Genomic DNA, 26,928 nt, shown 5'->3' on the forward strand with positions numbered 1-26,928 from the left:
TTTTTTTTTCTTTTAAAGGAATGACCCAGAGTCTTTTACTCCCTCCCCATAAAATAAATCTTCCTCAATGGCCTTAATAATCAGGATTCCCTCCCAGCCAATTAGACTTGGACTCAGCCTCTGCCTCCCACTCTACATTCCAAAGTTTCCTTTGCTGGCCATTCCAGAAGGGCAACTCCCTGAACAGAGTCAGGGAGGAACTACAGTCCTGCTCAGGGTCTAATGTCTCCCCCACCCCTGCCCCCACCCCTACCTTTGCGCCTTTAAAAACTGTAAAAATAGAAATCTGTCAAGCTATCCTGAAATGTCAGCTGCCAGAAGGCAGGCACAGAGTCTCTGAAGGCATATAATCACTCTACTTAACAACAACAACAAAGTCCAGCTAAATTTTATCTCCAATGAAATAGATGAAGGCCAGGGTTTGCTTTTTTTGAGCATATTTGAGGTGAGCTGTTTATAGAGTCGTAATCTACCCTGAGTTCAGGTAAACACTGTAATTTCATATGATTGCAATGTTTTCTTTAAAAAAACCCCGATATTATTTTTTATACTCCATATTAATAAAGCCAAATAACACATTTTTTAAATTTCTTTTTTTAAAAGACACTAGCAGTACAATTAACATGTGCCTTCATTAGTTAAAACAATCTTATATTTATAAAAAAATGCATGTGCATTTAATGTGATATTTCTTGTGGCCAAAATCTTTTTATTATCCTTCTAATCTGGCCATTATGATAACTTTAAAGTAAAAAAAGTTTTGGGTTTTTTTTGGCTTTTTAGGGCCACATCCATGGCACATGGAGGTTCCCAGGCTAGGGGTCGCATTAGAGCTATAGCTGCTGGCCTATGCCAGAGCCACAGCAACTCGGGATCCGAGCTGCGTCTGGGACCTACACCACAGCTCACAGCAACACTGGATCCTTAACCCACTGAGCAAGGCCAGGGATCGAACCTGCATCCTCATGGATACTAGTCGGGTTCATTAACCACTGAGCGACAATGGAAACTTCAAAAGGACTAGTTTTTTTTCCCATTCCTTTAAACTTAACCATTTGCTTGATGTGTTCATAGCTGCTGGTTATGGGAATTTAGCAATAAGTTATAAATTTGGATTTTCTGCTCCTAGAGTCAAATGGACAATGTCAATATTAGCTAAGCAACATTCAGGTCAGATGGAGTCTGGGTTTTAGGTGTACCCTTTTATTGAATATAAATGAGAGTTTAAAAAATTCATTCTGAGCATGGACTGTTTCTTTCTACCAAAATAAAGTGGATTAATATAGTCAAGGATAATGACACTGAAGTCTTAGCACTAGATTATCACGTAGTCAAATGGGTTTATAAAAACACCTCTCTTATGGGGTAGCATGGATGCTAAATGTGACACATATTTCCTTAACTTGGCTTGGTATATAGTAAACACTCAGTAAAATAAGCTACCATCACCTGCTTTGGAAAAGTTCTCTTACTCAGCACCTTATTTAAAAAAAAAAACAAAAAAACCCTCAGATGCATACAGGGACTCCCTTATTTTGTCCTTTCCCCCTCAATTACCATAAAAAACTAGAGTGCATAATAAGGTCATCCTCATGATTTATCATTTGTTTTGGAATGTGCAGGTTCTCAAAACTTTCAAGTTTATTGTTATATTTTATTTTTCTTTAATAAGAAATGCTTTCTGACATGTATTGCAGGTGAACAAATAAGAAAATGACAAATGTCATTAAGTCTTTTACAGTTATCCAGACACAAAGAATAAGGTATGATCCAACTGATGCACATTAGGTGAGCTTTTTGCTGTACCTGGCTCCTCTTACATGTTCAGAACCATTTCTCCTAATCACTTGTTTTGTCTTCTGGCTATGCCTTATCATTATGTACAAATTCAATAAATGGAGCATCCATATTTCATAGTTGGGACTCAATGAATCAGGACAACAGTATGAGAAAAGAAAGAAAAAAACAAACAAAATGTTAAGCCTCATATATTTTTGTTTATATCACTAAGCATTGTTCCCAATTCAGAAGTATTTTTTTGAAGTATCCCTTTAAAATACACACTTTAAACTATCCAATTCCACAAAGCTTGCCATTTGGCTACTCAGATTTGGGAGAGGGATGGTACAGGTTGGGGGGGGATTTACAAAATTAAAAATGTGTCTTTTTAAAACCAAAAGAAACATATACATGCATTTCTAAGAACATAACCTATTTGCCTTTACAGTCTGCTGATAAACACTCATTTTTCAACATTGTGTATAAAATTAAATAACATGGAAAAAATAAATATGCTTTATTATATAAACATAGAAATCTGTACTGCTCAAAATATTCAGATAATACTAGGCTTGGCTGCTTAAAATTGTATTCCAAAAGTGGGGTAGTGATATTTACAATCTTTATTTTTGCTAGAGACAGATGTGGTGAGGTGATAAAATACTGATGTCAGGCATTTTCTCTTCCTACCTACAGAAGCTGCAAACTTTAATATGAAAATGAGGTAGACACAAATTCATAAGTTGGTCAGGCAGAAACAAAAGCACAGTTCCTTCGTGAGCTCATAAATTCTCATTATTCGGGTCGACAAGCATTACTCCAAAGCACCTAAAGCAAGGCTCAGAGAACACTTTCAGGCTTGTCATGAGAAACACACACGCCATTTTCCCCTAAGGAGACCGACAGTCTCCAAGACAATCAGCCAGCAGGTCCATGGGGCAATGCAAAAAGGAACCATCTTGGAAAGGCGACATCCCCACGCCACCTTTTTGGCTTTATCTCCAAGCAGCTCACTCTAGAATGCTACCGATTTTTAACCCATTTCCTGCCACAATTTGACAGGATAGAGCTCTCTTTCCAATTTATCCCTCTAGTCACAGGGTGGGTGCCTGCACTAGGTGAATCTGGGTAAGAACCTTATTTCAAAAAACAAAACGTTACCAAGTCAGAGTGCAAGGACACATGCAAAAGAGGACAGAGAAGATGAAGTCGGGTGAGGATGTTTTGCACAATCATGATTCTAAATCACTAGTGACTTGAACAAAGGGCCTTAAAATGGGTACTTGAACCCTACATTCACAGAAGCTTCATTTTATAGTCCTGAAGCCATGCTGAGGGGGATTTGGAGTTTCTTTCTTAAATGCTGCTCTTTAGTAACAACTGTTGATCTAGGCTATCTCCATTTTGACCTTGGAAAGGATCTACTCACACAGCAATAGCTGCTTCTCAACACTATCTTCAGTGTGGGAGTACTTGGGAAAAGAAAGCAATACAGCCAAAGGACGGCTAACAGCTACCCTTGGTCTCTAATATATCTAGTTGGCTTTCTCTTGAAAGCAACATGTTAGCACCTCAAATAGACTTTTTGTTGTTAACGTCACTGTCAGTTACAAGGATAAAGCACCATAGAAGTGGCTTTATGGCTATTAACACAATTCACTGAGGTATGCTTCAATTTAGAATTGCTAAAAAACTGTACCAAAGCATCTATCTAAATCAACACAAAAGTAAAATCCAAATACTCCAGTTAAGTCTGAAGGCTGCCCTCACACACATAATTTAAGTATGTTACAAATTTAATTAATTACAGATTTAAATAAAATGCTTTTGATTTAATTTAAAAAAAATCACAATGAAAAGCCTTGTAGAAGTGGCCTTGCTCTCAGGCTGCAGAGGGATTTAAATATATATTTGACTAATAATCATTTTATAAAAGAAGCATTAAAATCATATAGGCAGCAAAAATACTTTAAAAATCCATGCATTGGCTCCTGTGCATTACAGAGCATTTAGAGTCTCTCTCTCTCTCTTTTTTTTTTTTTCCTGTGTGTTTTTCAAAAAACTATGCACAGGTCTAAGAACAATAACTACAATAAGAAAATGTTAAACTCTTTGGTTAAATTAATTAGCAGATCATATTTTAAAATTTACACATTTAAGCTCTTAAAATATCTGTGGGAGAGAGTGGTGATCCTGTGTGAAAGAAAATTAAGATGTGTTTAGAAAATGTTCAAAAAAAGAGGAGTTCCTGTCGTGGCGCAGTGGTTAACGAATCTGACTAGGAACGATGAGGTTGCGGGTTCGATCCCTGCCCTTGCTCGGTGGGTTAACAATCTGGCGTTGCCGTGAGCTGTGGTGTAGGTTGCAGACGTGGCTCGGATCCCGTGTTGCTGTGGCTCTGGTGTAGGCTGGCAGCTACAGCTCCGATTCGACCCCTAGCCTGGGAACCTCCATATGCCACAGGAGCGGCACAAGAAATGGCAAAAAGACAAAAAAAAAAGAAAGAAAGAAAATGTTCAAAAAAGAGAATGCTGTGGAAACTAACATATATATATAATATATATTGTATATTGTATACAATATATAATGTATAGTGTTATATTATTATTATACTATATATATATACACACACACCCTCTGAGGGTCAAATGTTTTTTGGTCAATATTAAAGAAACAGAGCTTTTTAGAGAGCTATTAGACTTTTTGATATGTAACTTCAGTGTGGTGTTTGTGTTGGCTGAGTGAACAGAGTAGAAATATAATGGGTTCAAGAGGGAAAATTTCATGAAAAATAATATTTAATAGGTGACTTAAGGAGGTTGAAATGTCAGAAGATGTTCCTGACATTCTGAGGTTATTTCTGATCTTTTTCAAAATGTTCATTCTGGAAGAGTGCCAGTATTACAGACAAAACACTGTGTGAACAACACATCTGAAATGCCCTTGAGTAAAATCTTTAACAGCCCAGCCAAATAGTACCAGTTGGGATGACACTTTAAGTTCTTCCAGATTTCTACCTAATAGAAAGTACATTAATTATACAGCTTGTGTTCAACCTGCAGACACAATCTGCGACATTGAAACCCTTGATTCTTAGAAACATCAACAGAGATTAACCATGTCAAGTCAGTTAATCGGCTCTTTAGATGGTTTCAGGAATGGTTAAGACTTTTCCTCAGAACCCTATGAAATAAAAAGACTTCTGGATATGACTCACTAGAACATGAATTCAGCTTCAGTGCAATTAACGTATTTACAGGAACGTTTACTCTATTTACATGAAACAACCCTAATGGCTCCATACCTATGGCACAATTTAGCCAAAGTATTGCTTTGACATAGCCAGTCTTTCTGTTTGCCAAGAGCTGCCCCGGAAGTTTGCATAGTATTTACAGTGGCAAACCTGTCTTACAATGTCAGCTAAGAGCAGATTGCAAAGGAAGTCTAGGATCAGAGGAAAAATGGCCTCAAATGGGCTTTGTGTCTTGATAGACGTGAGAGAACATTTCAGATGCCTTGAATGGCATCAAGTCACCGAGTCCACTGTTGGTCTTTGGATGTTTCCCAATGATTTCAGTCAGCTTTGTGGGCACAGCCTTCATGGTGCTTGTGTTGAGAGCTGTCCCCGAGTCACAGAGGCAAAGTATAGCCACTGAATCAAAAACTTGCTTTGGCCTCAACAAGCAGGTATCTTCCTGCCGAAGTCAAAACTACCGGCTTCGTAAAGGAAAGAGTATCTGCTTTTAAGTTGTCTACTTAAATCACTTTAGCACTTAATAATGACATGGAGTTATGCCGTGTCTTTAAAAACACACACGCAAATATATACAGTCTAGTTCTAGGAAAGGAAGCTATTTCTTGGCATCGGCACCAGGCCGGTGTGAGGTACGTGTATTCTCTGAAGTCACTTTGGCAATATCATAAAAAAAATTCATTCTGTCGTGGCTCACTATGAAAAGAGTAACAGACTATTTAAAGCACAGTTTCAGAGCTGTCTTGTAAGATCATGGTCTGTCTCAGAGGAGTGCCCCAAACACCTTGGAATTGGGTGTGTTAGTTTAGGTAGTAGGCTTAACAAACATGAACAGTTAAGGCCGTACCGAACTCCAAGGGCCAGTACTCCAAGCAGGGTCTTGAGGACAAGCCTGGGTGTTACACTGCTCTCGATCCGGAGGCTTATCGAGAATTTCACAGCTCAGATCTGGAAACCGTTCCCCGCTGGGCCTCTGACAGACCACAAGCCTTGTTCGCAAGCCTCCGCCGCAGAGCTTAGAACACTGGAAGAAGGAAATGGAAGGCAGCAGTTATTTTGTCAGCAAATTTTCTTTTCCTGTAAGAATAATGTCTTAGCTGGACTCTATGATGGCATCAGGCCAGCTAAGTCTGGACGCAGAATGAAGCCTATTTACCCAAAGTAATATATACAGCAGATGGGAAACTTCTGCCTTCATGGTAGGTACTGTTTACTGAGTGTGTGCGCTTCATCTGCACTAAGTGCTTTTATATTTATTTTCTCATCCAGAGGAGAGTGTTAATTATTTGCCACTTGCTATATATGGGGTAACTGAGATGAAGAGAGGTTAACCTGATCAAGGCCAATGGCCAGAGTCAAGGATAAGGTTACAGCCTCTGAGGTATTCAAAACCAAACATCAAACAAATAAAAGTCTAAAAACCAGTCAGTACCAAATAAAGGAAAGAAGGACTTAGCTGGTTTTATTTTCTGGCAACCTCTAAGAAGCCGTCATTGACTTTTGGCTTTTCTGTGACTCCAGTCTCCACAGCCCCCATGACGTTAAAATATTTTACGATATTTCTGCATCTGAGGATAATGACGGCTATCCCCTAGGATGGGTAAACAGTGCAGTGGGAACGTTGGATAAGGTTCTGACTGTTGGCGAGACCCACGCTTCTGAGGCAGGAACAAGCTGTATTTCTTGCATAATCCCAAGACGCTCACATCCAGGAACACTGACAGTCTCCCCCCCCCCCCCCAATGCTGTGTCAAGGCCAGATCTCCCACAGAATTTGGAAGGATCTGGTCCGTGCTGACAGCCAGCATCCCGGCAAATGCGTGAACTCGCCTGGCCTCAATCCAGTTACAGAAGCTGAAGCACAGGGCCCCATGGGACAGAACTTCATGAGGAGTTTTGGGAAACTCACAATACACAAGTCTCCAAACCTGACTTCCCCTTCTGGCCTTTCAGAAAAACCCTGCAGGATGACGTACTCTCAATGAAAAGTCAACAAAACTCTCCATTAGGACTGCCTATGACTACCTGATTACGTGTATGAGATCATGAAATGTGGGCATGTGATTTCGCTTAGCCAGAAGGGGGGACCAATATGCCCATGCATCTCATCTGTCTTTTACCCTGCTCTTGGTAGGGAGCGGGGTCTCCAAGATGTTAACCCTCATGTTTCATTTTTTAAATGTTAAGAGTCAAGACAGAACAACTCAACAAACTTTAAATACGTGCTCCCCCTGTGGATTCAAGAGTAGAGGGATATGGTCTTTGTTAACTAAACACAAAACAATAAGCTTCTGAGTCCTACCCATGATAGTGGTTCAAAGTCCCATTCAATAGTAATAGTCTTACCAATGATAATTATTAGCAATAACAATGATTATCCTTATTACAATAGCAGTGAACTTTAATTGAAGGCTATGTGCTGGGCTTTTGACAGGCAGATTTCATAAAATAGACATGGATACTATGAAGTGGGTGTCCTTACTACTCCCATTTATAGGTAACAATACAGATATTTGGCAAAGTGATGTTATTTGTTAAAATTACAAAACATTTAAGAGCCATGAGTGGGAACTGGACCCAGTTTTGTCTGTTCCAAATATCTGATTGCCTTTCAGTGGTCATAGTAGGTGGCTCTTAAAAGGCAACGGCTGAAGAATTCTATTATTTGAGACTACACAGCTAATTATTCACCTCTATGATTAGAATGCATCACCTTTGATAGGAATAACAACTCCTATTCATGATGGCTCCTCAGGGAATTGAAATATTGGGAGACATGATGCCATGGAACCAAGGGTACATTGTATATGCCCCAAAAACCATGAAGAACATGGCAACATTTCCAGAGACTAATTTAACACATTTTTTTTTCTTTTTATGGCTACACCTGTGGAAAATACAAGTTCCCAGGCCAGGGGTTAAATTGGAGCTGTTGCTGCAGCCTATACCACAGTCATAGCAACACCACATCCGAGATACATCTGCAACCTATGTTGCAGCTTATGGCAATGCTGGATCCTTAACCCACTGAGCAAGGCCAGGGATTGAACCCGCATACTCAGAGAGACAACACAGGATTCTTAATCCACTGAGCCACAACAGGAACTCCAGCACATTATTTTCAATCACTTTAAAAGTGTCTGTTAACAATTTAAACAGAGGTTAACAACTTTACCATTTTTCTGTATTTCTTTCTGATTTTTCTCTCCTATGTATTCAAGCTGTTTCTACGTGGTAATAAATGCACTGAAAGAAGAGTCCAGAATTAAGGCAGGTCTCCTAGTTAATCTGAAAATCAAGAAGCTTTAACTAGCTCTAGATTCCTTCAAATAAATTCCCTCAAATCAACTATGAACAGTAACACAGTTTGGTGGGTTTTTATTTTTTATTTTTTTTCTTCCCCCAAAGGATGCATAAATGGAGTTGGCTCTCACCTCTCCCCAGCTGCCGTAAGCCCACTGAGGGCAAGGGCCAGATTCACAGGCTCTCTGCTCATCTGGTTTGATTCTCTCCACGCAATCATTGGCGGTGTATCCGTTTTCATCCTGACACACAACAACACGCCGCTGGGACCCACCAGCACAGGTACTGGAACACTGAACATAGCAAACATTAGTCAACAGGTTACTCCTCACCTCGCTCTCCATCTCAGGGCCACAAAAGCCACTGGCTGAAAGGTCTGAGACAAATTTGACAGGTGCTGTTCTCAAGTCATCTACAACGGACAGAAAGCAATCCTGAGGACCTCCCTTTCAAGGGGCTGTTTAATGTTCGAGTTTTATCAACACTGGAAGGCAGACACATACCTTCCCCTGTAAGCCTGATAGGTCTCAGTTGGTGTTTAATAAATGCCTCATGAGTGATCATGCCTCCTGATTTCCAAAGCTGTCCTATTTATGGTCCACATCTCTGAGTGGTACAGAGGTGCTGACTGACACCACCATCTCCTGGGACATTCTTTTCAAAACTGCAAGTGCTTTTTGAGAACCAGGATTTAACTCCCCTTTCAACACAGGGGTCAAATCGCATGCTGAAGGAATTGCTGGTTGTTGAAATTAAGCTTCTCTATATATACACTCCTTCAATTACCCAAGGAAAACATCACAGAATGTCACTTACATATCGTTTCCTTGCAGGTAATGTTCTCTTTTCTCTCTTCACAAACGTGTCTACTTCCGTGGCAAATGGTAGCAAGATCTGTTTTCCTTCTTTATTTTTATTCCCCAATGAACTTGCTTTTATTCCCTATTGACAAACCTCTCTTCAGTGTGCTTTCAGCCTAGCGCTCCCTCTCATAGTTGTCACAGAATTGTGTTTGCCCTTCAGTTGATTTCTTACACAAGCTTCTCATAGTTCTCTTATTTATCTATATCTTGAGTGTTTTCTTCTTTTCCTATGTGTTTGCTAGTACCCTTCACTCTGACCCTTGACTTGGAAAATCTGTTTGTCCATAAAGCAACCATCTAATCCTCCAAGCACGGCCATTCACATGAATAATCAAGCCTCAAACTGCATTTGCAACATTGTTTTGAGTTTCAGGTTCTGACAGCTGATTTGTGTGCTGTTTAATACCAGCTCAAACCAGTGTTATTTCAAAATAACGCTGCTTGGCTTTTTCCATAAAAAGATGTAAACACATATCTTTTTGGCTTATTGCACTGGACTTCTGCTCAATTTCCCTGCCCACGCTGGTCAAATTGTGAATGGTTTTCTAATATACTGAGCTTGACTTTTAAGTGTAGAGCAGGAAATAGATTTATGAATTCTGAGGAAATGTTTAGGTAACTTTTGGTTGATAACAATTCTACCCTATTCTCTGAGGGTGTGATATACTTACTCCAAACTTGAAAATATGTCTTTTCTACTTTTAAACAGCTTAGTTTTAGAAATACAGAGAACTATTATTTTAATTGGCTTTAATTGGGGACCAGAATTGTAAACATTAGGAGGGACCCTCCATATTGCAGATTGGTTTGGTGTGTGTGTGTGTGTGTGTGTGTGTGTATATATATATATATATATACATATATATATATGTATGTATATATATATATGTGTGTGTATATATATATATACACACATATATATATGTATGTATATATATATGTGTGTATATATATATATATACACATATATATATGTATGTATATTTCAGCCCTTAAATTTTTCCTTTGATAATAAAATCTTATATTATTTGTTGATTTTGTCACCTGTGTTATTGTTCCCCCAAAATGGTAAACACCTTTGGAGGGGATCAATGTCATACCTGTAGCTATACTAGCTCCCATAGTGCTGGTAATAGTATTTACTGCTTGGTCTGATTAGAGTTTCTGAAAGCAAGAGCTCTATAAACCATAGGCGACCCTCCCTTCAATATGGCTGACAGAGCAGGGAAGGACAAGAGATCCAAGGTCAGCTAGTCCACTGGCTGCCCAGTGACCAACCAGATGTTTCCCACTGAGAATCTGACCAAAAGAGAGAAAGCGCTCAGCAGGTGGCCAAGCCATTGCACTGCACAGTCTAGAACCTGCACTCCACGTTTCTTTCTTTCTTTCATTCGTTCGTTCATTCTTTCTTTCTTTCTTTCGTCTTTTTGTCTTTTTAGGGGTGTACGCTTGGCATGTGGAGGTTCCCAGGTTAGGGGTCTAATCGGAGCTGTTGCTGCTGGCCTATGCCAGAGCCATAGCAATGCCAGATCCGAGTCTCGTCTGCGACCTACACCACAGCTCACAGCAATGCCGGATCCTTAATCCCTGAGCGAGGCCAGGGATTGAACCTGCAACTTCATGGTTCCTGGTCATATTCATTTCCACTGTGCCATGAAAGGAACTCCTGCACTCCACCTTTCTGAACCCAGTGATGGCCTGGGTCTTTATACTCCAATACATGGGTGAAGTGTTACACATGATCTTTCTCCAGGTCTAATTTTGCTATTTTTTTGATTAACAGGGATGTTTAACACCATTCCCATGTTACAGAATTTCACTCTGGACTTCTTCAGTTTAGCAATTTTCCTGTCCTCTTCAGATGACATATTTTCCTTGGTAAACATTCACTGTAATAAACCTTGCACCTATTATTCACACTGCACAAAACAAGAGAGATGACTGGCTACTAGGGAAACAAGATATGATGGACATCTATTTTTTTTTTTTTACCTGCCCCAGACACTTCCCTTTAACACGTGGCAGCTCAATTTTCTTTCTTTATTTTTTTCTTCCCTTTTTATGGGTGTACTTGTAGCATATAGAAGTTCCTGGGCCAGTGGTCAATTCTGAGCCACATCTGCAACTTAGGCTGTAACTTGCAGCAATGCCATATCCTTAACCCACTGACCGAGGGCAGGGATCGAACCTGCATCCTCATGGACACTGTATCAGGTTCTTAAGCCACCAAACCACAACAGGAACTCGTGACAGCTCAATTTTCCTTTGAGAAACATTTTCTCTGCCAATTGATGCCACTTTAGTGGGTCTGTCTTTTAAGATTCTATACATTTCCCTGATCAGGCTGAGCCAACTGCACTTTTCTGGAAACTTGAATCCTAAACAGAACAACTCAAGGGTGGTTCAGAGATGAAAAGGGCTCCTTAGGACAGAACCTCCTTAAAGACATTACCCTGTATACACTGTTCCATCTAGATCAGGGATTGGCAAGCCACAGTCTGGGGGCTGAATGTGGCTCTACCAGCTGTTTTTATAAAGTTTTATCAGAACACAGCCATATGCTCACTTGATTATGTCTGTTTATTTGTATTAGGGCCGAACCTACGGCGTATGGAAGTTCCCAGGCTAGGGGCTGAATCGGAGCTGCAGCTGCTGGCCTATACCACAGCTGCCACAGCCATAGCATGGCCACATCTGAGCTGCATCTGTGACCTACACTGCAGCTCACGGCAACTCCAGATCCTTAATCCACTGAGCGAGGCCAGGGATCAAACCCATGTCCATTACCACTAAGCCACAATGGGAACTCCTGATTATGTACTGCCTAGGCCTGCTTTTGTGCTAGGACAACAGGGCTGGTTAACTGCAGCAGAGACTGTATAGTTCACATAGCTGGAAATATTTTCATCTGGCCTTTTGCAGAAAAAAATTTGCCAACCTCTGCACTAAATCTCTGAAGATACTCTGCTCCCAGTTTCTACTGGGGCTAAATGAACAGTTTTGTTTGTTTTGCTTTCCGGTGAAAGAGCCACTTTCTCCTCTGTCACTTGGAACCAGAGATGCTTAATTAGTAACACATGGTAAACCTCACACAAGGTTCAAGTTTATGCAGAAACATGCTGTAAAATGAAGTTCTGATTCCAAAATCTATTGAAAATATTAGATTCCCATTCTCTAGTGTTCACAGTTCTCTGCTGCCTTTTCTGCTCTGGAGGGAGCAGAACCAGGCCTCCCCAACCAGGCAGGGATGTGTACACATGCCGCACTCTCCCGGGAGCAAGTAAGGCACATCAAGCTAGAGCTGAAAAATCACATTGTCCACCTTCAGCCTCACTTAACTTAGAAAAAATAAAAAAATCCCCAAACAAAAAACAGGCACGGTGAAGAGAAGAATGGTATTGCCCATTGCTGCAAAAAGGTTACCTAATCCTCCCTAATTGGGATCTCTGCCCAAGGGCAGAATCATTCAGTCTTAAAGGAATGCATTATCCACAAATGCAGTCCTCAATAAGAATAGCTTTCAGGGCTCTTTTTTTTTTTTTTTTTTTTTAAGTTTTAGTGCTATCATTAGAATACACACATGTGAGTTGTGAGTTTTTCAACTGGAAAAATCATGGGACACTCAGCGATGACCTCTCTTGATTATCCTTTAATTTCTCACAACCCAAATGTCTTGCAACCCAGGCAAAGGAAGGCTTAAAGAATGAGGTGGTGAAGGTCCCAGGCAACTTGGCAGATGTTCTGCTTACAACCAACACCTGCAGTGTGTGAAAACACTCAGGGGCTATCAGCATTCACAGCAAAGTAAACCTAATTTATGGAAACATAACCATGGTGGGAAACTGACAGGTTCCTTCTAATGCTTTCCAGCCCCCAAATAATTAAACACAGTTGGCAGAACTAGAAGGAAACAAATAGCAAACAATTAAAAAGAAGACTCCCTGAGTGATTAATAAACACCTAACTCCCAGACCTCCCCTACTATCTTACCCCTCTTGTACTTCCTTTAGACATGTCCAGGACTCCACAAGATAACTGTTTTTTGGAAAATTATTTAGTTAAAAGTCCTAAAACTTTTGGAGTTCCAGCCATGATGCAAGGGGTTGTGAATCCAACTGCAGCAGCTTAGGTCACTTTGGAAGTGCAGGTTTGCTCCCCAGCCTGGCACAGTGGATCTGGCATTGCTGCAGCTGAGGCACAGGCTGCAGCAGCAGCTCAGATTTAATTCCTGGCCAGGGAACTTCCATATGCTGTGGGTGAGGTCATAAAATTAAAAAAAAAAATTTAAAAACTTTCCATAGCATATTTTTCCTCTGAACATGAAATATTGTTTGTCAGGTTCTTCCTAATTTGAAGGACAAAGATAATGATACTAATATAATATAATATAATATAATATAATCATTGATATTTAATAAATTCTCAGAACCCTGTGGCAGACAGAGTATAAAACAATTTATTTGCATCACTGCTTTTCTTAACAACAACCCAGGAAATCTGGAATTATCATTAACTTTGTTTTACAGATGAGGAAACTGAGGCTAAGAGGGGAGAGGAGAACTGTTGGAGACCCCAGACTTTGAAAAGTACAAGTCCTTGGATCAAACAAAGGCACCTTCCTTCAAAGTCTGTGCTGATAACCACTAAATTATGGTATCTTCCCTCTAAGCACAGATTTTACCCAGATTAGTGTTTTCTTTCCCAATCCAGAACAACGATCTACTACTACACATGGTATAGCAACTGGGCCATTCAAGACGACAGGCATCTATTTGGCAAAGAGCATGCAGGAAAATGACTTTCTGGAAAAACTCCCTTTTAGAAAAGTTCTTCTGCCCTTTCAAGTCTCCTTCAGGTGGAAGCTGCTCACCACCTTCAGGATCAATCATCATGACCTTCATGGTCCCTTCCAGGATGCCATCTGATGGAGCTGTTCAGGAGTGGCCCCCCACCTGCTCCACCCAGTTAAGGTAGCTCAGAGATGTCTGCAGATCCTCTCAATGGCCACTGACCCCAACAAATGAAAATGCACAACATCCATCCCTCCTGAGATTAAAAAAACGCTCCAAAGGTGTTCCTAATTTGTCTCCTCCAGACGCTACCTCAAGTGAAAGGGGAGAAAGCAGATTCAGGAAAGACTTGAGTGAATACTCACGGCTCCCCAGGGACCTGTCCTCCACTGGTTTCCTCCGAGCACGTGGGTGCGGCTGGGGCTGATGCTCCTGGGGCGATAATCCTCATTTTGGAAAGGGTGCTGAGCGAGGCCACCATCCGGGGTCCGTTGAGGGCATGGTGACATGGAACAGTCTTGGTCGGTTTCTGGGATATGGTCTGGGTCACACTCGCTTTGATCAATCACATGGTCGCTGTAGTTCACACAGACCACTTGCCGGGTCGCCCTACCTTGCCCACACGTTGCGGAGCACTACATCGGAGGTTCAGAAGAAGAGAGGGTGGGTCACGTGCATGTGTATTTTCTGTAAGCGGCCCAACCCTCAGCCAGTCGGTCAGCCCAAAAACCTTGGCAGCACCCTCTTGTCTCATCCCATTTCTTTCCACCCCATGGCTGGTTCATGGAGAAACCCTGTTGGCTTGGTATTCAAAGTATATCCCCAATCAACCACTTCTCACTATCATCTTCTGAATTCAAGCCATCACCTTCCTTTGCCAGGACTATTGTAATAATGGCCTTTCAGCAGGGATCCTGCTTGGAATCTTGATGCATTTCCATTCCCTTACCCCACCCCCAGTCTCCTGTCCACATGCCACAAACTATAAACCTGGCAAACAAAAGTCAGATCATGTCATTCATCTAGTGACTTCCCAATTCCCTCTGAATAATGTCCAAAGTCTTTACCCTGACCCAGAAGGCCCTTCATGATGTGGCCGCTGGGAGCTCTTTGACACATTTCATCACTCTCCACACACTGCACTCCAGTCCCACTGGCCTTATGGATGCTCTCTGAGCAGGCCAAGAACACCCCCCACTCAGGGTTTTCACAGCACCTGCTCCACCTTCTATGTACAACATGGATATCTGCATGGCTCACTCCTTCCCTCCATTCAAGCACTGCCCAATGCAATGTGGAGCCTTTTCTGACCATCTTGTATAAAAGCACATCTCTTCTTTCTCACTGCCATTACTCTGCTTGACCTTTGCTTTAGTAATAATCAATATTTGGTATATTATATATTTCTTTCTTTTTTCTTTTTTTTGCCTTTTTTGTAAGGCCACACCTGTGGCATATGGAGGTTCCCAGGCTAAGGGTCAAATCGGAGTACACCACAGCCACAGCAACACAGGATCTGAGCCACATCTGTGAACTACAACACAGCTCATGGTAATGACAAATCCTTAACCCACTGAGTGATGCCAGGGATCAAACTTGGTCCTCGTGGATGCTAGTCAGATTCGTTTCCAGTGAGCCACGACGGGAACGCCTATGTTTATTTTTTTATTTGCTCACTAACTATAATTTTTTTTATTTATTTATTTTTGTCTTTTTTGCCATTTCTTGGGCCGCTCCCGCAGCATATGAAGGTTCCCAGGCTAGGGGTCGAATCGGAGCTGTAGCCACCGGCCTACACCAGAGCCACAGCAACGCGGGATCCGAGCCGTGTCTGCAACCTACACCACAGCTCACGGCAACGCCGGATCATTAACCCACCGGGCAAGGGCAGGGACCGAATCCGCAACCTCATGGTTCTTGGATTCGTTAACCACTGCGCCACGACGGGAACTCCTTTTTTTTTTTTTTTTTAATTTAATTTAATTTAATTTATTTATTTATTTTGTCTTTTTTGCTATTTCTTGTGCTCACTGACTATAATTTTGATAAAGGAAAGGACAGTATTATTTTTCGGTCACTGCTCTAAGTAAGTTTTTCAAATATTGGTGAGTAGATAGACATATCTGATAGATGGATGTATGTATGGGTAGGTACATATGTTTTGAAGCTCAGGGCGTGAAAGTGAGATTATTTACCATTTATTGGGAACCTCCTTCGTGTTAAGCATTTAACAGATATAATCTCACACAATCCTGACAACAACTAGAGAGTAGGTATTCCTTATGGCCTTTTCAAGAGCAAAAGAACCTGAGGTTCAAGGTTTTACACCAGACTGCTCAGGGTCATGCAGCCAGTGAATGTCAAGGTCTGGATTTTCATACAGCTCTCTTTGAATCCATCCCTCAAGTTTCCTATCTGTATCATGGTATTTATTAAGATATTCATCTGCATTCTCTTCATCTATCCTAAGCTCTGTATTTCCTACCCTGGGGACTTTTTGCAAGGCAGGAAGCAAAATTTACCGAAGACAAAGGACTTTTTATGATGCAAAGTCCACGGATGGTACTTGGTGTGGACCTGGGCATAGGAGTGCTTCGGCATAGGAGGCCATGTCCCCAGCACTGCATGAGGATCCCCACTTCCCACTCTTGGCAAGGAAGCCGGAGGCTCTGGACTTTAAGTGACCAGAGGATGCAGGAGGCATCCAGATTCAAGATAAGAGGCCCTTTTCCAACTCCCATACTTCTCCCTGCCACTTCTGACACTTTCCAAACCCACTACATTCTGATGTGACTTGGTTCAATTAAGACTGGATTTTCCAATCAGCCCAACAGGATGTGGGCTTAAGCAGACTGTAAGTTGATTTACACATTTTTTAAAGCCACACATTTCTTGATGTATGGCTAAGATTCCTACCAGCTGCACATACATGGAGAAGAACAACTCGCGAACTAAGTCCAGTTCTAACACAGTACCCAGTGGCCTTTGGGATGCATGGCTAATCATCTTCCTTAAAGCTGCCCTGGTCCTTGCCCAATTCCAAGGAATTCACTTGCTTACAGGGCTCCAGTCCATAGCCTTCCACTGCCCACAGGGGGTCACTGAACATTCCTCCTTTGCCACCGGTCTAGGCAGGGTCGCACAGGCACTCTCATCAGCCACAGAGCCATCCTCGTCCCGACAGCTGACATATCTCATCCGGGTACCCTTTCCACAGGTGGCTGAGCACTGGGTGTTGGAGTAAAAGGGTGCAGAAATATTATTTGAAAAGGTCACTCACTGGATAGAAACCCATTTTCTAAAATCATGCCGGAGAACAACTGCCTCCCCTCCCACCCTCTCTTCTTCCATTCTACTTCTTACTGGAGTCCAAGACCCAAATCGCCACTGGGTCCTTGGAGCACTGTGCGTGCTTCTCCTTGGTTCTGGGGCAGCTGGGGGAGGGTGACAAGATGGCAATTCACAGTCCTAGACGTGAGATGAGAAGAAAAAGCCAAAGTCAGTCAATGCACACATTACTGGTCATGGTATATACAAATATAAGGACTAAAAATTCTAAGAGCTCTTAGTCCTTATATTTGTATGATTTGGGGCAAGGCACATGACATCTCTCAGCCCCAGTGGCAAATTCAATTGTAAACTGGGTTGTAATCTGAGTCACTTTGTGGGTGTCTTTATACACAGCAGGGATCTACTGTATGATTTTTAAAACTGTTAATGTGAAAAGACATTGTAAAATGGCCCATAATTTAGGAAAGAATGGAATAGCCTTTAAAATTATTGTTAAATAAAAAAAAAAACTATGAAGGCCAAATTCTGTTCCTACAGTAACATCATCTGTATGTAGATAAGAGTCTCAGATTTGCAAATAGGAAAACAGTAGTACACATGTGCTTGTGATCATTCTCAGCCTCAGTGGCTGGCAAATACTCTTTGATTAAATATATATCTGTTAAATGACCAAGATGTACTGGGCAGGGTGCAAAGTACTGGAGGCTCAGCACTGAAATGACTATAGGAAGCTTACAAACTGAACAGGAAATTCTGCTACTTGGCTCCAGACCTTGCCTATTCTTCTGCCAGGGGTTCAAAGAAAGGCACTGAGAATGTGTCACATAGTGAACACTTTATCCACGTGCTACAACTGTGGGAGCTGCCCTGTAGTCAGCATGGATATTACTGAATGACTTAGAAATGTGTAGTTTGAATCTCTCTGGGAGTCGCCAAGTCCTGCCTTCCTGATTGTTAAGATGTTGTAGCTAACACTTCCCAGGCATTTATCATGTAGCGGGTGAGAACATTTCAATAAAGTAATAAAAATAAAGATGAGACAAGTCACAAATGGTGTTTGGTTAACTGATCAGAGATGACAGCACGAACAACACTGCCATATTCATTTACTTTTTTGAGACTCTTCATCCATCAACAACACATGTTGCAAAGTAGCAGACTGAGGGTGTTCAGAGCCAATGCAGTGCAGTGGCCAGATGGGGCCTCAGAGTGTGAGTTCTGGACATGGTCTATGTTTGGGTCCCACCTTCTACAGTTAGCAAAGCTGATCAGCAAACCCAAGTCTTCTCTTTACATATTCTCCTTACATAATTGATGCCAAAAGCAAAGTCCACATAGAATAGTGTGCTGGTGAATGATTATTAATTAGGTCTCTTTAAGAAATGAGGTGTGCTTATGTGTGTTTGCAGATGTGATATATATACACACATATATATATTACATGAAAATATGCAAATATGTGTGTGTGTTTATATATACATGCTTTTTTTTTTGTCTTTTTGTTGTTGTTGCTATTTCTTGGGCCGCTCCCGCGGCATATGGAGGTTCCCAGGCTAGGGGTTGAATCGGAGCTGTAGCCACCGGCCTACGCCAGAGCCACAGCAACGCGGGATCCAAGCCGCGTCTGCAACCTACACCACAGCTCACGGCAACGCCGGATCGTTAACCCACTGAGCAAGGGCAGGGACCAAACCCGCAACCTCATGGTTCCTAGTCGGATTCGTTAACCACTGCGCCACGACGGGAACTCCGCTTTTTTTTTTTTAATAGGGCCACACTTGTGGCATATGGAAGTTCCCAGGCTAGGGGTCAAATCAGAGCTACAGCTGCTGGCCTACACCACAGCTCACAGCAACACCAGATCCTTAACCCACTGAGCGAGGCCAAGGATTGAACCCACATTCTCATGGATACTAGTTAGGCTTGTTACCACTGAGCTACAATGGGAACTTCCTATATATGATTGTTTATAAGTTTTTCTGATATCAAGAATGCATAACATAAAATTTATAAATAAGAGTAAAATAGACAATTCTTTATTTTAAATTTCATAGAGCCAATTGATTCTCACAGAATACTTTTGTTGAACTCTTCGATCTGTGGCCAAACTATGGTTGTAATTCCTGGACAAGTGTGGCTCTGATGTGAATGTTAGTTGATATTTTGTTTATGTTTAAAAGTACAGTGAAAAAGAAATAAGGAAGATGGATATTAGAACTGCACTCACTCACCAATGACATGAACGATTTCTCTGCAGAACCAAAAAATAAATTTCAAATACCAGGACAGTATTTCCTTAATTTTTTGTATTCTTTACAGTATAACGACTGTAGACACAAGACTTTTTAAAGTTTAATATGCATTATTGACATCTGCTCCATCACTTTTTAGTCTAAAAAAATCAATACAAGAAACTCTGAATTATAGCATCTGCTGATTTTTCTAGTGTAAATACTCTCCCATAGCCAATTTCTTTTTTTTTTTTTGCTTTTTAGGGCTGTACCCGCAGCATAAGTAGGTTCCCAGGCTAGGGGTCTAACTGGAGCTGGCCTATGCCACAGCCACAGAAATGTCAGATCTGAGCCACGTCTGCAACCTATACCACAGCTGAGAGCAATGCCAGATCCTTAACCCACTGAATGAGGCCAGGGATTGAACCCACATCCTCAGGAACACTATGTTGGTTCTTAATGCACTGAGCCACAATGGGAAATCTTGGGAGGCTTATATTTTTAATTTTTAATAATGGCTGTATTTAACAACCAGCTTGCAACATTTCTGAAAATTTACTACCCATCGCTTGTGAGTTGGAACAAGCCAGCTCCAGGACATGCATAACCCTACACTGAAATCATTAAAAAAAAAAAATCTGAATTCAAGAAAACCAGTTCAAAAAGTCAACCTTTGCCATCTCATAAGAATAAGAATCAGACCTACATACAATTCAAATAAGCAGAGAAGAATAAAACCTGGTACTTCAAAATATGAGATCCAGAATTTAACAAGTAAGTCAGTCCAGAACAATTTAGCTAATCTACTGTTTCCTCTACTTACCTATGAAAGGACTTCAATTTTGACTGTGCCACTGGGAAGTTGTGGCATCTTAGTACCCAAAGACAATCAATGATTTGAATAAAGGAAACTAACCTGGGTATCAGTTGGTCTAGTTGCTGCATTGCAGTCATTGTCATCCACCACTGACATGTAAGTCCCAATGATGCATTTCACTGCTCTTAGTTGGTATCCCTGTCCACAAGTGACACTGCACTGGGGGAAAGAAATAAAACAAAACAGATATACAATCCAGCAATCCTCCCATTGGAATTTTATTTATAGGAGTTCAATAACTGTGAACCCATGGAAGGAGGGGGGTGACTTTCAATCATTTTACATCTTTCATATTATACCTAGCAGAGTGCTGTGGCTAAAATACCGTATTTGACCTCTGGAAATTTTTCTTAAAGAAATAATCAGAGTTTGCATGAATATTTTTGTATAAGAATGGTCTTTGCAATACTATTTACAAAAGGCAAAATATTAGAAACCACCCAAATAGGTAAGAATCAAAAGTCAATTAAACGTGCTATGGCAAACAGATCATAAAGAAAACAATGTAGCCACCAAAAGGCTAAATGTTAGATTTTAAAAGCAGTCTGAAAAACAATAAGGAGAGAGAGTGATGTCATCGAAATGACAGATTAGGAAACTCCAAGAATTAATCCCTCCACTGAAGCAACTATTAAGCTGGCAAAAACTAGCAGGATCAGTTTTTTTTTTTTTTCTTTTTGAACTCAAATTTAATCAAGCACAGTAACTAGGTGAGTGCTTACTGTCAAATTTCAGTAAGAAAGTGTTATGACATTTTTGCTTACCCCCAACCATAATACACATTCCTCTCAAATGCACATGGATCATTCCCTAGCATAGGTTATATATTAGGCCACAAAATAAGTATCAATAAATTTTAAAACACTGAGAACCAAAGTATTGTCTCTGGCCACAGTGGAGTGAAACTAGAAAGCAATACTGAGAAAAACTGAAAAATTCACAAATATCTTCAAATTAAACATCACAGTCTTAAATAACCAGTAGGTCAAAGAGGAAATCAGAAAGGAAATTAGGAGGTACTTTCAGATTAATGGAAATGCAAATAAAACATAAATTTATGTTTTAATAACTATAAAAATGCAGCAAAAGCAGTGCTAAGAGGGAAATTTATGTCTGTAAACACCTATATCATTAAAAAAGAAAGCTCTATAATCAATAATCTTTTATTATTATTGTTTTCTTTTTTTAGGGCCACACCTGCAGCACATGGAAGCACCTAGGCTAGGGGTTGAATTGCAGCTGTAGCTGCCAGCCTATGCCACAGGCCAGGTGCAGCAAATGCTGAACCCAAGCTGCATTTGCAACCTACATCATAGCTTGTGGCAATGGTGGATCCTTAACCCATTGAGCAAGGCCAGAGATTGAACACGCATCCTCATGGGCACCATGTTAAGTTCCACTGAACCACAGTGGGACCTCCTGAAATCAGTAATCTAACTTTACACCTTAAGCAACTAGAAAAAGAAGAACAGATTAAACTCAAAACTAGCAGAATGAAAAAAAAAAAAAAGACTTGAATAGAAAAACAACAGAATAAACAAAATTATAAGTTTTCTCTTTAAAAATATCAACAACATTTATAAACGTTTACTGAGACTGACCAAAAAGAGAAAGAGAGAAGATGCAAATAACTAAAATCAGAAATGAAAATAAGTACATCATCCCTGACCCTATAGAAATAAAAAAGGGTAATGAGAGGACTGTGAACAATTATAGGCCAGTATATTACACGATCTAGATAAAACACACACATTTCCAAACATAACACAAATTACCTAGAAACACACAAATCACAAAATCTGACTTAAGAAGAAACAAAATTTGAATAGACCTACAAGAAGTAAAAAGACTGACTCAGTAATCAAAGACCTCTTAATACAGAAAAGTCTAAGACCAAATGGCTTCACTGGCTGTGTTCTACCAAATATTTATAGAAAAATTAAGCACTATTCCTAATAGCCAGAAGGTGTAAGAAATTCAAATGTCCTTAGAAGGATGAATGGACAAACAAATTATCATATATCCATATGTGGACTATTACGCAGCCATAAAAGGGGTGAAATACAGATGTGTGCTACCACATGGATGACCTTTAAAAATATTATGTTGGATAAAATAACCAGAGTCCCATGTTGTCATGATTCCATTTGTACGAAATATTTAGAAAAAGTAAATCCATGGAAGTAGAAAACAGATTGTTGGCTATAGGATTCAAGGGGAAATGGGAAGAAATGGGTAATATAATGACAGCTTAATGGGTGTTTAGGGTGACAAAAATATTGTGGAATTAGACAGAAGTGGTGGTTGCACAATATTATGACTGTACTAAATGTCACTGATTTGTTCACCATAAAATGGTTAATTTTTCTATGCAAGTTTTACTTTAACAAAAATTGACCAAGTACAATCCTAATATTCTTAAAACATAAGAAGAAAACCATAAATGTATTAACTTTGCAGTGTAGAGTTAATAATGTGATTTTCTTCTTTTTGTTAAATAAGGAGTATGAGATTAACAGATACACACCACTACATTTAAGATAGATAAATAACAAGGATTTACTGTATAGCACAGGGAACTATATTCAATATCTTGTCATAACCTACAAAGGGAAATAATCAGAAAAAAATAGATATATGAAATTGAATCCCTTTGCTGTATACCGGAAACTAACACAACATTGTAAATCAACTATACTTCAATTTAAAAAAATTGGAAAAAATAGTCCTGTTAGTTCTAAAAGATGTTATATTCAAATTGTAGCAGTAACCCTGAGGTGTGTTCTCCTCCTGTTACTATTCACAAGAGTTATGCAGATGTAGACAAAAAGGAGGCAAGATCTGAAGGGTTAAGTGAACCCCCCACCCCTGTTTACTCAGCGTAATCAAACACGATTAACCATTCTGAGTGAGGATGCTGTATAATGGGAAGGAGTCAGAAGGGCACTGGTGTTAAAGACAGAAATTGTCAGGGGGCAGTAATAAAGCTGCTCGCATTCACTGTACACAGGTTGGAAATGAAGACATAAGCTAGAAGGCTGAAGAGGCTGTGGCTCTTGCTGGATAGGGTAAAGGGAGAGTCATTCTTTAAAGAGATTACGTAAGTGACAGCAAACAGCTGCCCTGCTTCTCTTGGGAACTTGGAGTGCTACTTAAATAGTACCCGGAATGCTTTTGCTTCTATATTAGGAAGGCTTCAACTCCAAGAGTAGTGGCTTCTCAGATGCAAGCCCAAGGGAGACTTTCACTCTTTCCTTTAAGAACTGTTCAAGTAGCTGTGGAACCTCCACTGGGGGGTTGGAAAAAATTCTTTCAAAGACAAACGATTTCCGTGACTTCTGATCTAATTAATTCTGTTTGAAGAGTCTGACTTATTTACAAGAGGTGAGCTTAGGGATCACGACACTGCAAGCCAAAATATCCTTTGCCAAATCCCCAGTCCAGACCCTTCTGCCAAAGACGCTGGCGCTGGATCACATTCTGTAACAGACCCACAGCCACACGCTGGTAGATAACATCAGCCAGACATGAGATCTGTTGTGAATTTGTTCAAATGTGCGTGTGCTCAAGCTATGGTTTTAACCCAAGGGTGAAGGCACGCACGTGGGTCTGGAAAGGGAATAATTAGCTCCAGGAGGGCAAGCAGCAACCCTCAGAAGTGGGGCAAAATGGTTGCAGAGTTGCTAGCACTTGGCGCCATGGAGGTACCTTTGCAAGCCACATGCAATAGGGGTTAAATCCCTGCTTCTGGAATGTCCCTCAATGAGCCTACTCCAGATAAGAAGGAAAGAATGTAGTTAAGAATGTTATCATTCAAAATACCTGTCCCCAGGGACCCGCCTGCCAGGATGCACATTCTGGCTGCTGACAGGTCTGCATGGAGGTTGGCTTGGTCTCAGGGTCACAGATCCTATCATTTAATCGATCTTCACCAAACTGACACCAGACTTGGCGGTGCTTATGCCCTTTTCCGCAGGTGACCAGGCACTGTAATAAAAGATACAGTCAGTCAGGGTCATTTCTGAACAATTCACTGTGGTTCCTGGGGCTGAGTAACTGATTTAGCAGGACTGAGGTAGGTTCTTTTCCCACAGCAATCCCTCTCTCTCCTTGCAATTGGTAAATACTTCAAGGCTCATGCTTTTCACACCTTCACTCCTTCATTCATTCTGTCTTTAACCAGGATCTGGGCCAGTTTCAAGCACAGAATAAATTCAACAGCATCATGCTCTGAAAGCCTTCATGGTTTGATAGCATAGGCATGAAAGGCATGGGAATTTATGAGTCAGATTAACCTGGGATTGACTGGTTGATTGATTGAGTGAGTGATTTTTGCTTTTTAGGGGCCCAACACTCTTGGCATATGGATGGTCCCAGGCTAGAGGTCAAATTGGAGCTATAGCTGCCTGCTTACACCATAGCCAGGGCAATGCTGTGCCTGCGACCTATACCACAGTTCACAGCAACACCGGATCCCCAACACACTGAGTGAGGCCAGGGATTGAACCTGCATCCTCATGGATACTAGCTGGACTTGTTTCCACTGAGCCACAGTGTGAAATCCCAAGCTTAAAAGTTTTTGCACAGCAAAGGAAACCACTGACAAAGTGAAAAGACAACCTATGGAATAGGAGAAAACATTTGCAAATGATGTGACTGACAAGGGGTAAATATTTGAAATATACAAACAAAGCACAACTCAATATAAAATAACCAAACCCAATCAAAAAATGGGCATAATACCATGTCTACAAAGGCAATAAAGAGGCACTACTTTCTCTCTCTTGCTGGCTGAGGCCACCTGTGCCAAAATGGAGGGTTTGCCGTTTGCCTCATCAGGTAATGACAGTCAAGGCGTCAGTCTGGAATACTCAGCCTGGTCCTTTCGATTTTCCTCAGGTTTTCCACCATCAACCGGATGAGTAATCAAACAGTCACTCACTGAGGTCCAATTCTCTTATTTCAAAGAAAAAAGAATTGGAGAACCTCATTTTTTGACTTCAGATCTGAGCCAGAGCAGCTCTGTAATTAATAAGGCCCCAATTTCCTTCATAGCAACTTTGACAGGGATCAAAGAGGAAGGTAAGTGAGGAACTAGAACTTTAAAAATCACCAACAGACGAGTTCCCGTCGTGGCTCAGCGGGCAACGAATCTGACTAGCATCCATGAGGATGCAGATTCCATCCCCGGCCTTGCTCAGTGGGTTAAGGATCCAGTGTTGCCCTGAGCTGTGGTGTAGGTCACAAACACAGCTCAGATCCTGCATTGCTGTGGCTGTGGCACAGGCTGGCAGCTACAGCTCTGATTCGCCTCCTAGCCTAGGAACCTCCATATGCTGTAGATATGGCCCTAAAAAGCCCCCCCCCCCAAAAAAAAAACAATCATCAACAGAAGCTCCCATGATGACTCTGAGGTTTCCAGTGGACCAGTCAGGTTCATTACGACAGACATGGGGCAGGTGGAAGGCTGGAGTTGTTTCCTCAAGGGTTTAGCCTTGAACTAAGCTGGGGAGGCTCAGAACTGAGTATCACAGATGACCCGGGGAAAACAAGAGCCCTCCCATCTCACCTCTGACCAGTGTCCCGATTTCCACTGTGGACAAGAGAATTCATTACACCTCTGAACGGTGACTTTCTCTTGATGTGTGCATTTGCTGTCATCCAGTACATCATTACGGGTGTTGACACAAATAGCCCTTCTCCTCTGGGTTCCACCATCACAGCTTTTAGAACACTGAAAGGAAAGAAAAATAAATAAATAAAACCTGTTGCTAACTCTCTCATCAAGCATGCTTAAGACACTGGCTAGGCTAGCTTGTCTCTTCCAATCCTTAAGAAATAACCAACCAACAAACCCTGGTCAATTCTACTTGTTATTTGAGGTGTATCTGTTCATATCATTAATTTATTTACCAGGTTTATACTGATTCATTATTAGCAAACAGGCATAGGAAAACAAAGCAGGAAATGGCCTGTGGGGTGTGAAAAAAGTTACTGGTTGAGTTGTTCCATCACTCCCAATTTTCTACCTGCCATGCCCAAGCCAGACATTACAAATGGATCATGGCACCATTTTCTTCAGTTTTAATGGGGGGGAAGGCATTATAAATCAATCATGGTACTCTAAATGGGGTTTCTCAGTGCAGCCCTGCAAGGCTGATCATCAACTAATTAGACTTAGTGCTCAAGAAGAAGGCTCTCTGGGTGAAAACCAACTTACTTCAGTCCAAGCAGAATAGCGCCAGCCACCTGTGTTGCATTCTCCTGAACATTTTTCCCGGTTGCTTGGTTTGGGGTGACCACTGCAAAAACTGTCATCAATCTTCTCAGTCTTCCCATCTAACCTGCTGTATTTGGCACAGTAGATGTCTAAGGTGCGGTAACCCAAGCCACACTGGGCACTACATTCACTCCTGCTGGCCACATGCCACCTACACATAAGGGAGAAACCAACATTTCTCTTAAATATATATGTCTTATCTAGGCTCAGCAGTTGGAAGAGTTGAGTTCTATTTTCTTTCTTAACTAAAATCCCATGAAA

General features: G+C 41.0%; 1 protein-coding gene across 1 annotated transcript in view; it reads right to left on the bottom strand.

The window, feature by feature from the left end:
• ADAMTS9 (ADAM metallopeptidase with thrombospondin type 1 motif 9) overlaps positions 1-26,928 on the bottom strand; it is a 174,109-nt gene that overhangs the window by 68,706 nt on the left and 78,475 nt on the right. The window contains exons 20-28 of the mRNA XM_047778629.1: positions 26,608-26,818; positions 25,957-26,121; positions 24,210-24,374; positions 20,427-20,546; positions 17,352-17,456; positions 17,049-17,216; positions 14,354-14,623; positions 8,467-8,628; positions 5,880-6,056 (exon numbers count right to left, since the gene is read on the bottom strand). Of these exons, the coding sequence (XP_047634585.1) occupies positions 5,880-6,056; positions 8,467-8,628; positions 14,354-14,623; positions 17,049-17,216; positions 17,352-17,456; positions 20,427-20,546; positions 24,210-24,374; positions 25,957-26,121; positions 26,608-26,818 (1,543 nt within the window). The remainder of the gene's footprint in view (positions 1-5,879; positions 6,057-8,466; positions 8,629-14,353; positions 14,624-17,048; positions 17,217-17,351; positions 17,457-20,426; positions 20,547-24,209; positions 24,375-25,956; positions 26,122-26,607; positions 26,819-26,928) is intronic.

The sequence above is a fragment of the Phacochoerus africanus genome, chromosome 1 (assembly GCF_016906955.1).
Source record: "Phacochoerus africanus isolate WHEZ1 chromosome 1, ROS_Pafr_v1, whole genome shotgun sequence".
NCBI lineage: Eukaryota > Metazoa > Chordata > Mammalia > Artiodactyla > Suidae > Phacochoerus > Phacochoerus africanus.